At 39.1% G+C, this 15096-nt stretch overlaps 2 protein-coding genes across 3 annotated transcripts in view; both read right to left on the reverse strand.

Annotated features, from left to right (window-relative positions):
* Window positions 1–68: 68 nt before the first annotated feature.
* Window positions 69–1529, reverse strand: LOC108113599. Its single transcript, XM_017224252.2, has 2 exons — window positions 825–1529; window positions 69–762 (listed from the first exon to the last, which is right to left on the reverse strand). Exons 1-2 carry the CDS (start codon window positions 1360–1362, stop codon window positions 122–124), a joined length of 1179 nt encoding a protein of 392 aa, XP_017079741.2. The 5' UTR covers window positions 1363–1529; the 3' UTR covers window positions 69–121.
* An 802-nt stretch (window positions 1530–2331) lies between these two features.
* Window positions 2332–15096, reverse strand: part of LOC108113642 (cardioacceleratory peptide receptor) — a 36716-nt gene continuing 23951 nt past the window's right edge. The window contains exons 3-8 of one of the 2 annotated variants that reach the window (XR_001772715.2): window positions 4740–4875; window positions 4476–4673; window positions 3951–4211; window positions 3586–3871; window positions 3072–3483; window positions 2332–3013 (exon numbers count right to left, since the gene is read on the reverse strand). Coding sequence is in view for 1 of the 2 variants with exons in the window: in XM_017224312.2 (XP_017079801.1) it covers window positions 3255–3483; window positions 3586–3871; window positions 3951–4211; window positions 4476–4673; window positions 4740–4875 (1110 nt within the window). In the remaining variant the exon portion in view is untranslated. Of the gene's footprint in view, window positions 3484–3585; window positions 3872–3950; window positions 4212–4475; window positions 4674–4739; window positions 4876–15096 lie in introns of both variants that reach the window. The other variant, XM_017224312.2, reaches the window with a different exon arrangement.

The raw sequence follows: 15096 nt of genomic DNA on the forward strand, positions 1-15096 counted from the left end.
GTTAGAACTGTCAGTGGCAAAACATGAAATGGATTCCGAATCCTCAGGATTCCTTATCAATGCATTGCAACTGAAGGTCATATCAGATTTTCTGTTTCTCAAAATGGATAAAAGACAATCTTTATTTGCCATTAGTCTGACCATTTTTACGGACTAATTTTCGTCGGGGAATCGGGCAATTGCGAACGTAAGGTGGATAGGTCATGGCCGGCAGACATACAATCTGTCTATGGCTAGATGTTCGGGATAAACAGCTCTTGGACACCTTTCGGGAGGGTTGACTGAACCGCCTGGATACGGACGAAGTGCGCCCCGAGATATCCGGCATACTGTAAGAAGTGGATCGCCTTTGGAATACAGGAGTATTTGTATGTTTCGATGGTGACCGGGATAACCTTTTGCACCTGGACATGGTTTCCTGATTCGTACAGGACTGGCACATGTGATAGACCAGGGGCGCCTGCTGTTGGCACAACTGATGCTGTGGAACGCACGCATCGCCACCTGTGCTTCTCTTTGAGAGATCCTTGCTGCAACTCCTGCTCTGTGGAACCCGTTCATTCTGTTTTTCCATGCATCCGCACTTCCGCTTGCTTTCACGCTCTAACTTCAGTTCCTTATCCTGATCTCGCTCCTCTTTTCGCCGCTGCTTGTTCAACTTCGCCTGATTGAGCGCCCTGTAGTGCACCGTTTGGTTGTCGATAAGCATTTGGGTAACAAACTTGAATTGGTTTAAGTTCGTTTCACTCTGGGCGGCAATTTCTAGAGGGCATGACAATTTTATGATTCAAACCCAAAGAATCCTATGAACTGTAAAAACTTACTGCTGGTGACATCCCTATAGATTTTGTTGAGCATTGCCTCCTGGTTCTGTAACTCCTTGGACAACCGCTCCATCTTGGTCAGGGACTCCTTGAAGCACTTCGATACCATACGCTCCACAGCCTCCTGTACGGACTCCAGAACATTGTCGTGAATGATGCTGAAGAAATCAGCAAAGGATTCCTGGAGATCTCGATTGGGATCGTTGCTGGGACTAGAGTGCATTTTATCCTTTGAAGCCTCGTCTCCACCGGATTCGCGAGTATCTTTTGTACTTGGACAAATAACAGGTTTCAGCTTGAACCCAACGCTTTTGGAAGACGTATCCTTCCTCTGGTTTTTTGTACTCTTCCTAGAGGATACACTGGAGTTCCGGATTTCTGATCTAGTACGGCTCCTTTGCCTGGCTGCTGACTTCACTGAGCTAGCGGAATAACGACCACTGCTGCGCTGGTAACTATCCCTGGTGATACAACCCCTCCTTATAACATCATAACCCGAATGTCTGGCCGACTTTGTAAAGCAATAATTTGGAAACATGACTTTTTGACGAATTTTTAAACTGTAGGTCGACTTAAAACTGGCGGTTCAGATTATTATGATAAAAACTTTGGCTTGGCATCGACATCCACAAAGTGATAACGTGGGGTAATACGTCTATACTAAATTGTTTTGCAGCTACTTAATTTTGAAATTTTTTTTTTTAATTTTGAAAGGTAAAGCCAAAGTTTTTATTCTACACCTAACAAAGTAATCTGTTGTCTTTCCCAAAAGCAAAGGCAGATATAAATTAAAATATATTCTAAGTAAACAATGTTTTTCTGTTTTTATTATCATGTCTCCTCTATTGTTTACTAATTTGCTAATAGCATTTCAATTAAAACTTGACAAATAAATTGCGAAATCATAATTGCAAAAATTTCGCAACTGTCCGCCGTCTAGAGTAAGCTTCTTAATGGATTTTTTTCTCCGTCTCCATCTCCCTCGAGTCCATTGAGGCTTAGGGAAAAGTATACCAGCAACAGGACCTGAAATGAATTTGTTTACTCACTGTCCCATTAAGTTTCCATAGTTTCCCACTGTTCAGCCAGGCGATTAAATACCAGGAAGTGGAGAATGCAAATTCACAAGGGTTGGTGCCTCTCATGAATTTAACCAGCCACAAGGCAAACATAAACAGATTCATCCGAAGTTGGCATGGTAAATTTGCCATTTGCAGACAATAAGAGTAAAATATATATAACCGTTGGCTGTTTGCAGAGCCCACAGAAACCAATATGTTTTTATTGTCTGCCCGGTTTGTCGCTCAATTTATCTGTCATGTTGACTTTCCAGCATCAGTGACGTCAGTAAGGGGGCTAGTAAACAGCCCACAAAGAATACCACATCATCGCAACAATTATAAATGGAGTGAGGGCGCAAAATCGTCCTTGTGCCCATTGTTCAGTGGGGCGAACTGAAAAGGAGAATTTTTCAGCGCGTGCCAAGAAAATGAATGGATATGCGGGACACTCTTGAAATTGTTGCCTTTATTCTGCTTCTACACATAATTATGAAATAAATATTAGCTTAAACCAAATTGACTACAACGTTATGCTCTATTAACTCTTATGGTCTACTTATACTTAATGGGTTTTGGTTTAAGATGCTTGGGCATGTTTATACATCTATTAGGAGTGGCTATATACACGGATGAATCTGCGCTTAAATGGCCTTAACAGCTAGTTAGGACTGGTAAGAAATGCATTTTAAATTTCCGGTAAATGGCTGCGAGTAAACCACAACTAAAATCAGTCTGTTAAATAGAATATAACTAAGAGAGCGACTAAATGAGCTTAGAAATGGACTGAAACCTAGACTCTTAGAGTTGTCACAACATCTCAATAGTTTTTTAGGTGTAAAGGAAAAATTCTATTAGGAAAAGATCTATTGATTAAAAACGATTAATAGATATATTTTGTATTTTAAAAATAAGTATTTTCAGGTAAATTTGATAGAAATTTAGAAAAGGTTTGTACTTATATTCTCAAGAAAGTCAAATGAAATGTAAATAAATAGATTTAGATAAAATTCTAAGAAACTCCTTGAGAGACAATTTTAGCCATCACTGTAGATATCCTCATATGCTTAGTGTTAATTAAAAGTCATAATAATGCCATAATAGATCATGCATTATCTTAACTATAGATTGCTATTGGGAAAAGTACAAATAGGTTTTGAAATTCGTAGAGTAGACTTCAGATACTTACTTTTAAGAAGGACTTATATTTTGCTTTCTTGAAGCCTTTTATAAATATTTAAACTTATTGTCTAAGCCTCTGCTGCATTCACAGGATGTCCCAGTTCCTGATTTAAAGAAACTCAGCATCTCTGAAGGACGTGGGACCGTGGATTGAGAACGCGGATACTTTACGAGTGGTGTGTGCCAGTTATCATACCTCTGACATTGCTGGAACTGTTACCGTCATGGTGGGTCTTTCACAGATGACCACATGGGCATTGGTTCTGTTGTTGGACCTCCGGGAAACAGTCAACGATGTGGTCAGCGTCCTCATTGAATCGCAACTGTTGTGTAGTCGACGACCAACTGTGTTGCAGCGGTTCTGCTGCGAGTTGTTGCGGTACGATCTGCAGCAGCACCACTTGAAGGGCGGATAGCGACTGAAAGGATAAAATTCAAACAACAAGAGCAACAAGTTGAATATTTATTTACATTTTAGGCTTCGTATTTACTTAAAAGACGAATTAAATCATGGAACTTACCTTAGTGTGCGAAAAAATTGTGATGAGAATAGGCAATAGATCAATGGATTGGCTGCTGAATTCAATGGAGCCAGACTTTGGATGAAGGTGGCAATGGCAATGTTTTTCTGGGTGTTGGGGAAAAATTCAAAGACCTGTAGTAGATCAAAGATGATGTAGGGCGACCAGCAGATGATGAATACAAACACAATGGTCAGTGTCATCTTGACCGTTTTGATCTTGGCCCGGGGGATTATGCCCCTTGAACTTGCTCGCCTAGCAGGTGCGACACCATTTCCAGTGCGATCTGATTGGAAAGTATCAAATGAAATAACAAGTTAAACAATATGAAGTTTTGAGGTTTAATATTTAGATTCTCGTCTTACCAGTTGGTAAAAAAATTGAGCCATTGGTCCAAATAGTCTTAACAATGACTGCGTAGCAGGCGGAGATGACAAGAGCGGGAAGTACGAATAGAGAGAAAGCCACCAAGCACATGTATATCTGCCAGGCCGTTGGTGTACCTAGCTCAATCCAGCACTGGTGATGTCCCTGAATGACCGTGTCCTCGTACAAAACCAGAATTGGAAGCGAAAAGAGAACGGCTAGAAGCCAGGCGCCAGCTACCAGCTTATGAGCTCTTATCGCTAAAAGAAATAAATATCAATAACATTATTACACAACCTTCAACGTATATTAAGAACCAAATCTAAGAAAACTTAATACAAATTGCAGGAAATATATTTTTAATGAGAAATCTTTAGGCTATAACATACAATTATTTTTATATAACAAAATTGCCAAACTAAATTATAAAAATGCTGCAAGTATAAGCCGAAGAAACCACAAACAGCGCTTTGGCTAACAACATTTGGCAATTAGAAAACTTTTTACTCGACGACTTAACTTACACGACTTTGAGAAGTTCATCGGGTTTTTGATGGCGTCGTATCTGTCGAGGCTCATGGCCACCAGCACGTAGGTGGACGAGTATGTGACGCACACCTGCGAGAAGCGGATGACCTTACAGGCCACGTTGCCCGCCTTCCATGAAACTGTTATGCGCCATATGATATCGGTCAGCACGCTTATCAGTCCCACGGATAGATCTAAAAACAATAGACACTAGAAAAGTGCAAACTGGAATGAGGAATGGACCAATCCTCCAAACTTACCTGCCAGAGCCAGTTGTTTGATGAAGAAGTTCATTCTCGACTTGCGATTCTTGTTGATGTACATCACGAAAAGCACAGCCGAGTTGCCCACGACGATGACGCCGAACAGGATCCACAGCAGGGCAAACTGTTCCGTCTGGAAGAGCAAGAACAACAGAGTGTGGTCACATTTCATTAAACGCCTATCAAAATCATTGTCAACAAAGTGTTAAGGACGGAAATCACGCATAAAACTCAATTTAATGCCATTCAAACATACACACCCTCACACATACACACGCCTTGTTTATGGCTCTTTAAATAGCCATAAAAATGATAGAGCTATGAATTCTTGTTGGCAGGAGTGGCAACGGGCAGGATGTGCCAGCGGAAGTTTGCTTCTTCCAGTTCAGTACTAACAAGACTAGGACAACATGACATCTTACACCCAACCACCCGTAGACTCCCACCCACACACACATAAACGTGATGGAAGGCAGACAGCCACCGTTATTCCAGCAGGAAATTACTGCCAAGATGGAGGACCTGCACTTTGAAAAAAATTTTTCAAATATTTAGCTATTAAATCATTGTAGTTTTTGTGTAATATTTAACCAATGGAAAATTACTTTTTAAAATGATTTTTAAAGTCTTGTTCAGTTTTTTTGCCATAGCACAGACAAAAATGGTCCAAATAAGGAATGTAATACCTCGTAGGGCTCGTAATTTGATTGCTTTGATTCCCAATCGATTTGCATTAAAATCAGGAAAACTTCATTTTCAGCCATTTTTCGAAAATGTTGATGATGGTACCCCTTATCAAAAATGCGAAATTTAGCCGAAAATTGAATTTCCCAAAATCGAAAAACGAGTGATAGGGCTGGTAAGTGGTGGTCGTTAGCAGCACAAAACAGTTGTTCTTTTGGCTGTACGACTTGTTTTGACCGAGCTAGAGCTAAAAACCGAACACAGTACTGCAAATTTCTGTTAAAAGTGAGTTCCCTGATTTTTCAGCCATTAAATCAGAGCTCGCACCAAAGAATCAGAATAATATTGATATAAGCAAGTATAGGGGCATAGAGTTTTGGCTGTCAGCTGCATAAAGCAGTCACTGGTTTAGCCGAGCGTCTTGTTTTGACAAAGTTAGAGCTAAGAAACGGCAGAAAACCGGGCTCTCTGCTGTCAAAAGACGTATACTTGGCTTTGTGTGCAAAAAAATCAGTTTTTAAGCCATAGCACAGCCAAAAATGGTCCAAATGAGGAATGTAATACCTCGTAGGGCTCGTAATTTGATTGCTTTGATTCCCAATCGATTTGCGTTAAAATCTGTAAAACTTCATTTTTGGCCATTTTTTGAAAATTTTGATGATGGTACCCCTTATCAAAAATGCGAAATTTCGGCCAAAATTGATTTTCCCAAAATCGAAAAACGAGTGATATGGGTGGTAAGTGGTGTTCGTTAGCAGCACAAAACAGTTGTTCTTTCAGCTGTACGACTTGTTTTTACCGTGCTAGAGCTAAAAAACCGAACACAGTATTGCAAATTTCTGTTAAAAGTGGGTTTCCTGATTTTTCAGCCATTAAATCAGAGCTCGCACCAAAAAATCAGAACAATAATGATAAAAGCAAGTAAAGGGGCTTAGACTTTTGGTTGTTAGCTGCATAAAACAGTCACTGGTTAAGCCGTGCGTCTTGTTTTGACAAAGTTAGAGCTAAGAAACGGCAAGAAACCGGGCTCTCTGCTGTCAAAAGACGTATACTTGGCTTTGTGTGCAAAAAAATCAGTTTTTAAGCCATAGCACAGCCAAAAATGGTCCAAATGAGGAATGTAATACCTCGTAGGGCTCGTAATTTGATTGCTTTGATTCCCAATCGATTTGCGTTAAAATCTGGAAAACTTCATTTTTGGCCATTTTTTGAAAATTTTGATGATGGTACCCCTTATCAAAAATGCGAAATTGCGGCCAAAATTGATTTTCCCAAAATCGAAAAACGAGTGATAGGGGTGGTAAGTGGTGGTCGTTGGCAGCACAAAACGGTTGTTCTTTCATCTGTACGACTTGCTTTGACCGTGCTAGAGCTAATAAACCGAACACAGTATTGCAAATCTCTGTTAAAAATGGGTTTCCTGATATTTCAGCCATTAAATCAGAGCTCGCACCAAAGAATCAGAACAATATTGATATAAGCAAGTATAGGGGCATAGAGTTTTGGCTGTCAGCTGCATAAAGCAGTCACTGGTTTAGCCGAGCGTCTTGTTTTGACAAAGTTAGAGCTAAGAAACGGCAGAAAACCGGGCTCTCTGCTGTCAAAAGACGTATACTTGGCTTTGGGCGCAAAAAAATCAGTTTTTTAGCCATAGCACAGCCAAAAATGGTCCAAATGAGGAATGTAATACCTCGTAGGGCTCGTAATTTGATTGCTTTGATTCCCAATCGATTTGCGTTAAAATCTGTAAAACTTCATTTTTGGCCATTTTTTGAAAATTTTGATGATGGTACCCCTTATCAAAAATGCGAAATTTCGGCCAAAATTGATTTTCCCAAAATCGAAAAACGAGTGATATGGGTGGTAAGTGGTGTTCGTTAGCAGCACAAAACAGTTATATTTTTGGCTGTACGACTTGTTTTGACCGTGCTAGAGCTAAAAAACCGAACAAAGTAATTTCTGTTAAAAATAGGTTTCCTGATTTTTCAGCCATTAAATCAGAGCTCGCACCAAAAAATCAGAACAATAATGATAAAAGCAAGTAAAGGGGCTTAGACTTTTGGTTGTTAGCTGCATAAAACAGTCACTGGTTAAGCCGTGCGTCTTGTTTTGACAAAGTTAGAGCTAAGAAACGGCAAGAAACCGGGCTCTCTGCTGTCAAAAGACGTATACTTGGCTTTGTGTGCAAAAAAATCAGTTTTTAAGCCATAGCACAGCCAAAAATGGTCCAAATGAGGAATGTAATACCTCGTAGGGCTCGTAATTTGATTGCTTTGATTCCCAATCGATTTGCGTTAAAATCTGTAAAACTTCATTTTTGGCCATTTTTTGAAAATTTTGATGATGGTACCCCTTATCAAAAATGCGAAATTGCGGCCAAAATTGATTTTCCCAAAATCGAAAAACGAGTGATAGGGGTGGTAAGTGGTGGTCGTTGGCAGCACAAAACGGTTGTTCTTTCATCTGTACGACTTGCTTTGACCGTGCTAGAGTTAATAAACCGAACACAGTATTGCAAATCTCTGTTAAAAATGGGTTTCCTGATATTTCAGCCATTAAATCAGAGCTCGCACCAAAAAATCAGAACAATAATGATAAAAGCAATTAAAGGGGCTTAGAGTTTTGGCTGTTTGCTGCATAAAACAGTCACTGGTTTAGCCGTGCGTCTTGTTTTGACAAAGTAAGAGTTAAGAAACGGCAACAAAACCGGGCTCTCTGCTCTCAAAAGACGTATTCTTGGCTTTGGGAGCGAAAAAAATCAGTTTTTTAGTCAAAGCACAGCCAAAAATGGTCCAAATGAGGAATGTAATACTTCGTAATCTTTATCCTCATGCGTCACCAAAATAAGTCAGAATTCTTTTCATAGCTTTGTTAAAAATTGTCAAAATATGGAATGTTTGTAGTCGATTTGCATTCACAGTTTAAAATGTCATGTTTTGGCAAACATACACAAATGTTACTAATGAACTCTAATACCTTCTTTTTAACATTTTTACAGCAATATTAAATTTTCTTTTAACTCATCCCCCAGGACACACAGCTATTGAAGGTAAGTTTGAATTATGGCCTCGGGGTCTTGCAGTCTGACGCCAACACTGATGTTGATGTGGACTTGCTTAAGGGCAAGCTGGGTAAACTTGTCCCAAAAAAAAGCTAAAATCTTGACAGGCTTCGTCCTTGGAACTGCGCTCAGACTGAAGACGCCCCACCTTATGCTACAACTTTTTGTCCGCCCATACTTGCAGTATTCACTTTTTTGGTCGGCCTAAGTGGAAGTTATATATATAGAAATATATATATATATAGTATATATATAAAGGCAGAGATATTGTGTTCCGTCGACTTTTTGGCGATGCTGAGACTAAGACTGTCCTGCCGCCTGCCAGTCCATCATGTTGCCCAAATTGGCGCATAAATCAACAAATGAGCAAAACGGCTATTTTTACTCATTCGTGGCACATCCTGTCTGCCCCGTTTTTCATTATTCGCCGGTGTCGCGTTTTATTATTAAATGCGGGTGCCTTCATTTGTTAGTGGTAAGAATTTTCTTTCGATTCTTTCTTATGTCGAACTTTGATTTTTGATGTTTTACCAGCAAGTGACTTGGCGAGTTTCCTTAAAGCCTTTATCGGGGATTTGTGTCTTGAGGTGTTTGTGCTCGGCAGCTAAAGTGCAATTTTCCAGCGTGACTTTCAGAAAAGTAGATTCTCGCTTGAAGTGAAGTTAAGGCAGTCGGAACTTTTCACTCGTTGCAAAACTTTTTCCCATTTGATGTTGGCTCAGCTCTTATTTTTATTAGGAACTATTTCTGGGTGAAATTTTTCGCACGTTTTGTGTTTTTTTATTAGGAAGAAGTCATGGCAATACTTGACTTAACATATTCATATATTTTACACTCAACCAAAGTAAGAAGAAGACTTCATTTTCGATTTTGATCTTGAAATTGTATTTTAAGTGGGACTTTTAAAGTTGAGAATGTATGTTTATCATTAAATTTCAAACTAAAGGTAAAATGTATACTAATAATAAAATAATTTTAAAGCATTTAAAGTAAAGTTTAGGGTAATATAAATATTTTCCTTTTTCCTTTTTTTTAAATATGAGTAAGATATGCCTGAACTCTTTTAAACACAAAATAACTTTGCCAGATTTCTTTTAGTCAGCTTTAGATTTTTATTATGTCCCATGCTGTGGGTGCTATAAAAATGTAATAAATGGCACATTGTAAGCCTTTTTTAATGATCGACCATTTCTGGTTGCCCTTTTATTTATTTTTTTCTTGCTTACTTTTCTACCATTTTAACGTGTGTGTGTCTGCGTTGGTTGCCCTTTTTTGGCAAGTCATTATGCCTTTTTCAATTTGGCTTTGCACCTCGAGGAAATTGCTTTTTTTTGGCTGTTTGGCTGCGAGGAACATTAAAAGTGCGAAATTTAATTTGAACCAAAGGAAAAAGAGTTGAACGCATAAGCTAAGGGTACAAGGGCTAAAGGATACAGGATACAGGATAAGACCGCAGCAAGAAAGGGGATTTCGACCCGCCACAGCAACCGTAAATCCTCATTAAAAGGCAATTCTTGCCGAGCACCTGTTGCAATACTTTCATGCGGCGGAGCAACTTTATCTGCCGCAAACTATTATGTCTGATTATTAAGTGGGACAGCCATAACAATAGAAGCCACTTGGCACTCGAGAGCCACGCGCTGCGAAATGATGGTATCCGTTTTCCTTAACCCCATGGCTCTTATTCCTCTATTCCTCCTTTGCGACTTTAAGTGCACTTTGTGCGGCTTTGGTGGCTTTAATCCTACTAAATCCCCAGTGCTGACAAATTTCAACCGCTGGCTGTGGATCGTAAAATGCAGCAACAAAGACAAATGGGTGGCCACAAACAAAGGAAATGGGAAATTAATTTCATTTCCCAAGAAAAGGACCTTTTTCCCGCCCATACCCATTGTTGCAGTTGTACCAGCCACCAGCAGCTGCGCTTATAAATCAGTCCTTGTAGCCAAGTTCGCGGCAGAATGGTATGTCCTGTGGTCTTAATCTGGTTTAGCGAAGGTGGCTTAAATATACGCTTTATTGGTTTTATAATATTTACTTATTACATTTCGTCTTTATTCATTAAATATTGACAAGGACTTAAATACATATTGTCCCTAAGACTTTTAAACTCATTAAGACTTGATCAGCAAAATGATCTTAATATCATAAAAAACCTACGAAAATAGCCCTACTTTTATAGGATACTTAAGCGTCTGCCATACTTTTGCCATAAGCTTAATCAACTTTTATTTTCGTAGCTCATATTTAAAAAGCATCTGAGCTAAGGACGCGTAGCACATGCCACTCGGCCACCATTGTTGACTTTGTTGTTTCTTTGTTGGCTTAAGTTTTTATGTATGTATGTGTGTATGGTATGTAGTTTTTGAGAGTGTGGGTTTTGGTGTATTAGTCTGCGTGGAAATGTGTTTTGTTTGGCTGTTTGTTTGTTTTCGTTTCTTTCGCACTATTCAGGGCATTCATTAATAGCGATTACATTGTGCTTGAGTGCTTTGGCTCCGTAGAAGTTGCATAAAGTAAAATTAAATTCCATATTACGTATACGCAGCGTGCTGAGCCGGCAAATGGTCAGATAATAAGCATTAGTAGAAACTTTCCCAACCAGGTCAATGAACTCGGCATATTGTCCTGCCACACGGACATTCTTTCAGCAATAAAAATTCATATATATATATATAGAGAGAAAGCGAGAGAAACGGCGACAAGGATACTACTTGAGCTGGCAGGATATGCGAGAGTATTATTTTGGTATAAAAACATGCATTTGGGTCAAGCCGAGCACATCAATCATGGTTTTTATAGTGGTTCGTGCGGCTTTTCAGCCACAATGGTTAGTCGCTGCCGTTTTATGAACTGTCCCATAACCAAAGCAACCGAAGGACTGCGCTTTAATTCCCCTAATGGCCAAACATTTTGTCATCAGCTGGCTTAAATCATCTGCTCCCCCATCTCTCTCTATCCCTTTCTGGCCATGCATATTTGGCGTTGATGTTGACACAAATTGAAATTAATAAAAGACCGGCATTACGGCCAAAGCGAGCTGTGTGCGTACATGCTGTTGACAAACTGTTGAGTGGAAATTCGGTTGCGTGGGAGTGGAAATATGAAAAATGGCCAAAGATTTGCCAACATAATTGTGGTCGGTTATGAAAACGTGGAGCGGAGAGCTAATGAAGACCAACTGGCTGACATAATGGATGTTTAACTAGTTCCAGGACTTTATCCTCAACAATCTCTGATGGGTAACACGATTTGGGAATACATTTGTATATGTATATATCTAGGGCTACTAAGAGATTAGTAGAAACTTCTTTTCCCACTGACCAGTGACCTACTAAGCGGGTCAATAAATTTTTACCAAAAGAAACAAAAAGAAACTAAGGCCAAACCTCAAATTGTTACGCTAGTGACTCGTAAATTTTCGGGTCAACAAAACACATTAATCAAATGAGTCGAACATAAATTAAGCTAGTTGGTCCGAAGATGGCAATAAAAGAACGATATAGATAGGTCAGTGGACTGTTGTTGCAATGCAAATGCGTTCAGTGTATAAATAAATTAGGAGGAAAAACATAAATATGAGTGGAAATGGACTGATGTTTAGATAACCTCGGCAAGGGCCTGAATTAGGAGTAGCCAAAAATAACAGACATAGCAGGAAAAGTCAGCCTTGATGACCAGACAGAAGGAAAACAAAGGCAAGGCTCTACTACACTAAGAAAAATATAAGTAGAAATTATATAAAAGAATTCTTTAAAAATAACTTGAAACATTAACAAAGGGCTAAGGATGAGTGCTCAGGAGTCTATTACAAGAAAGGCTTTGTCTAATCATTTTGAAATTTAATATACCAAATTCACCTGTTATTTATATATATATATATTTCGTCGGGTGCAATATTGTTAACAAAAGGCAAACAGACAAAACAATAAATACAAGCACGCGCCTAGAACTATGCAAAACAAATTACACCCTGCCCTCCGGGCGAGAAATACATTGGATGTGGAGAATCTGCTGCGGTTGGCGGAAGTTATGGCCAAAATGCCTGGAATATTGTGTGCGTGTGTTTGGGTGCCTGGCAATTTGCATAAACAACATAGGCATTTGTGATACGTAGCAAAAGTCAAGTCAGGCATAAATTTGAATATTTTTCCTAGCCATTTACCGCTTGAGTTGGGTTTCCCTTGGGGCCAGCGATAATTAACACATAAGCATCAGACACATGTCCTGCCATACCCTCCAATTTGTAACCCCACATATCCTTGTAGCCATGTCTGGCTATCGCCATCGTCTGCCAAATGAGCTGAGGGACAGGGCATTAAGTAGCCATGCCAAATCGTTTTATTTGTGTGGTCAGCAGATAAGTTGACAGGCAACTGGGCGTCGAAAGTGAAGCCAGATTTTAACTAGACACTGTCTGTCAGTCACTAAGTAAGCGGTTTGATATGCCCTTGCAGACAACTTGATTTGGGTATTGTAAAAGATTGGTCTTTGTCTGCTGGACCCTCTGCTGAATTATTATCAACTCGGTTTTGTTTGCACATCTAAGGTATTCTTGACAATAGTGTGTTTAGTTGGTTTGAAGTTCTATTATAATTAATTTAATATACAAACTATAAAACAAGAACTAACATCATCTCATGAGAAATAAGGAAAAGAAAAACTACTAATTGATCTAACTGAATTAATTATCTCAACAAATTCCCATTAGTATTTTCTCTATCAAACAAAAAATCTTGACTTAATTAAACGAAGACTTTCAAATTATGCAAGCATCGTCTTTTAAATTAGTAACTAACTTTTCTAGTGCTAAAAACTTGTTAGCTAAACGAGCAGCAACTCACCTAATGTCCATAGACATCATTAGAAGGCTGTTGTCTAACTTTAGCCAAACTTCCTCTGCAAAATAGCAAAACCCAAAAAGACTAAGCAAAATAGAAACTTTCAACTGGAAAGTTTGGACCAACATTTGTTTAAAGCCAGTCAAAGCATACAGGCGAAAGACAAACTTGAACGTAAGTATGTATTGTTGATGTATCGGCTTAAACTCCATCTTTGACTACTGGACCACTCCAAATGCCATTTCCCCCGCAGGAATTCAACGAATTTAATTAACTTCCATTTGCCCAGCGACAGCTGCACCTAGCGATTAACGAAAAAGACAAGTTCCGGGGACCCAGAACGACCAGTAAGACCAGAAAGACCTATCGAAAGCTAAGTAAACTTTTTCTTAATTTAAAATTCCGCAAATGGCACTTGTCAAAGGAGCCAGGACGAGTCGTGTAAGAGGAGGAGGAGGATGGGCAGAATGAGAAGGATGCCTGACAGCCGGAAATGCAGCAGCTCCATGAGGAAGCAGATCGGACAAGTTGGCAAAGTCGGTCGACTGTCCGACGTGGAAGACTGCTGCCTGGCAGGCAGTCAAGTACCAGTGCCTCTGGAGTCCGAAGTGCACAGTCCGCAGACTTTCGACCAAGAACTAGTCGCCGGAGTTGTTATTTCTGATTTTGTTGCTTCTGCAGTTTACGGATTTGCTCGTTTTTGTTATTTTTCCGCTTTTTTCACACCGTCTATATACATTTTTCCCAACATACTCTAGCCGCACTTGGCGGCTGCCTTTGATTCCATTTAAAGTAAGACCTGATTCTGATTCCTCTGGTTTTTCCTTCCCTCCAAAGGCGCCAAGTCAAGTAATTTTGTGTGTAAATGAAAAGTGTTGCCATGTTCTGTTATGCAAATTGCTGCGGTTGTTGTCGTTAAGGGATTTCGTACATAAAGTTAGCGAATGCGGGCATGTAGGTCCAGACTATTTCGCCAGCTTGTGTAACTTGTTCGTTTTTAGGGGTAAACCACACACAATTTGTGTTATTTGTAGAGCCATTAAATATAATTTAAATTGATAATATGGAAAATTAAAAGTGTAATTGCATTAATTTTTTTTATTTAATCATCATTTCAAATAAATTAATTTGTTTGAGTTTATTAACACGCTTTGAAAATTGAATCTAAATCTGATACTAAAACGAAATTTATAAATACAATGAGAACTTTTGATTGAAAAAGAGCTTTAGTGCCAAATGTGAAATGCGAATCAAATGCAACAGTAAATGTCTTGCAATATATATATATATATATATGTGTGTGTGAGCTGGCATTATAAAGTGCTTTGTGTCAAAGGCAAAAATGCATGGCGTATACGTGATGTGCAAGCCAAATGCAAGCACGCACTTAATCATTTATGCACACACATACACAGTCACACACACACATTGTCGTATAATGTAGCTGTGTAAGTGTGTGTCACATTTGACATTGCTCACGTAGAAAACGGCATCAGGACGCGACTTTTACACGCCTTCGTAGAGTTCTGCTCTTAAGTTTATTCTCGATTTACTTTACTGGAAACTGCAAATGCCATAAAAGGGAATTATGTGATAAATAAGGACAGAAACTAGCCGATAAAATCTGTGATGTATGTGGGTATAAATTAATCACGTATCTTAAATCGTAAGAGGATTCAATTTTTAATTTAATTTTTCGACCCTCAGGTCAAATGGCTTGCGTTCAGAATTAATTAAGAATTTGATCAGTTTGATAAATTGAAATCAA

This window comes from Drosophila eugracilis, unplaced genomic scaffold (assembly GCF_018153835.1).
Source record: "Drosophila eugracilis isolate 14026-0451.02 unplaced genomic scaffold, ASM1815383v1 contig_367, whole genome shotgun sequence".
Taxonomy (NCBI): domain Eukaryota; kingdom Metazoa; phylum Arthropoda; class Insecta; order Diptera; family Drosophilidae; genus Drosophila; species Drosophila eugracilis.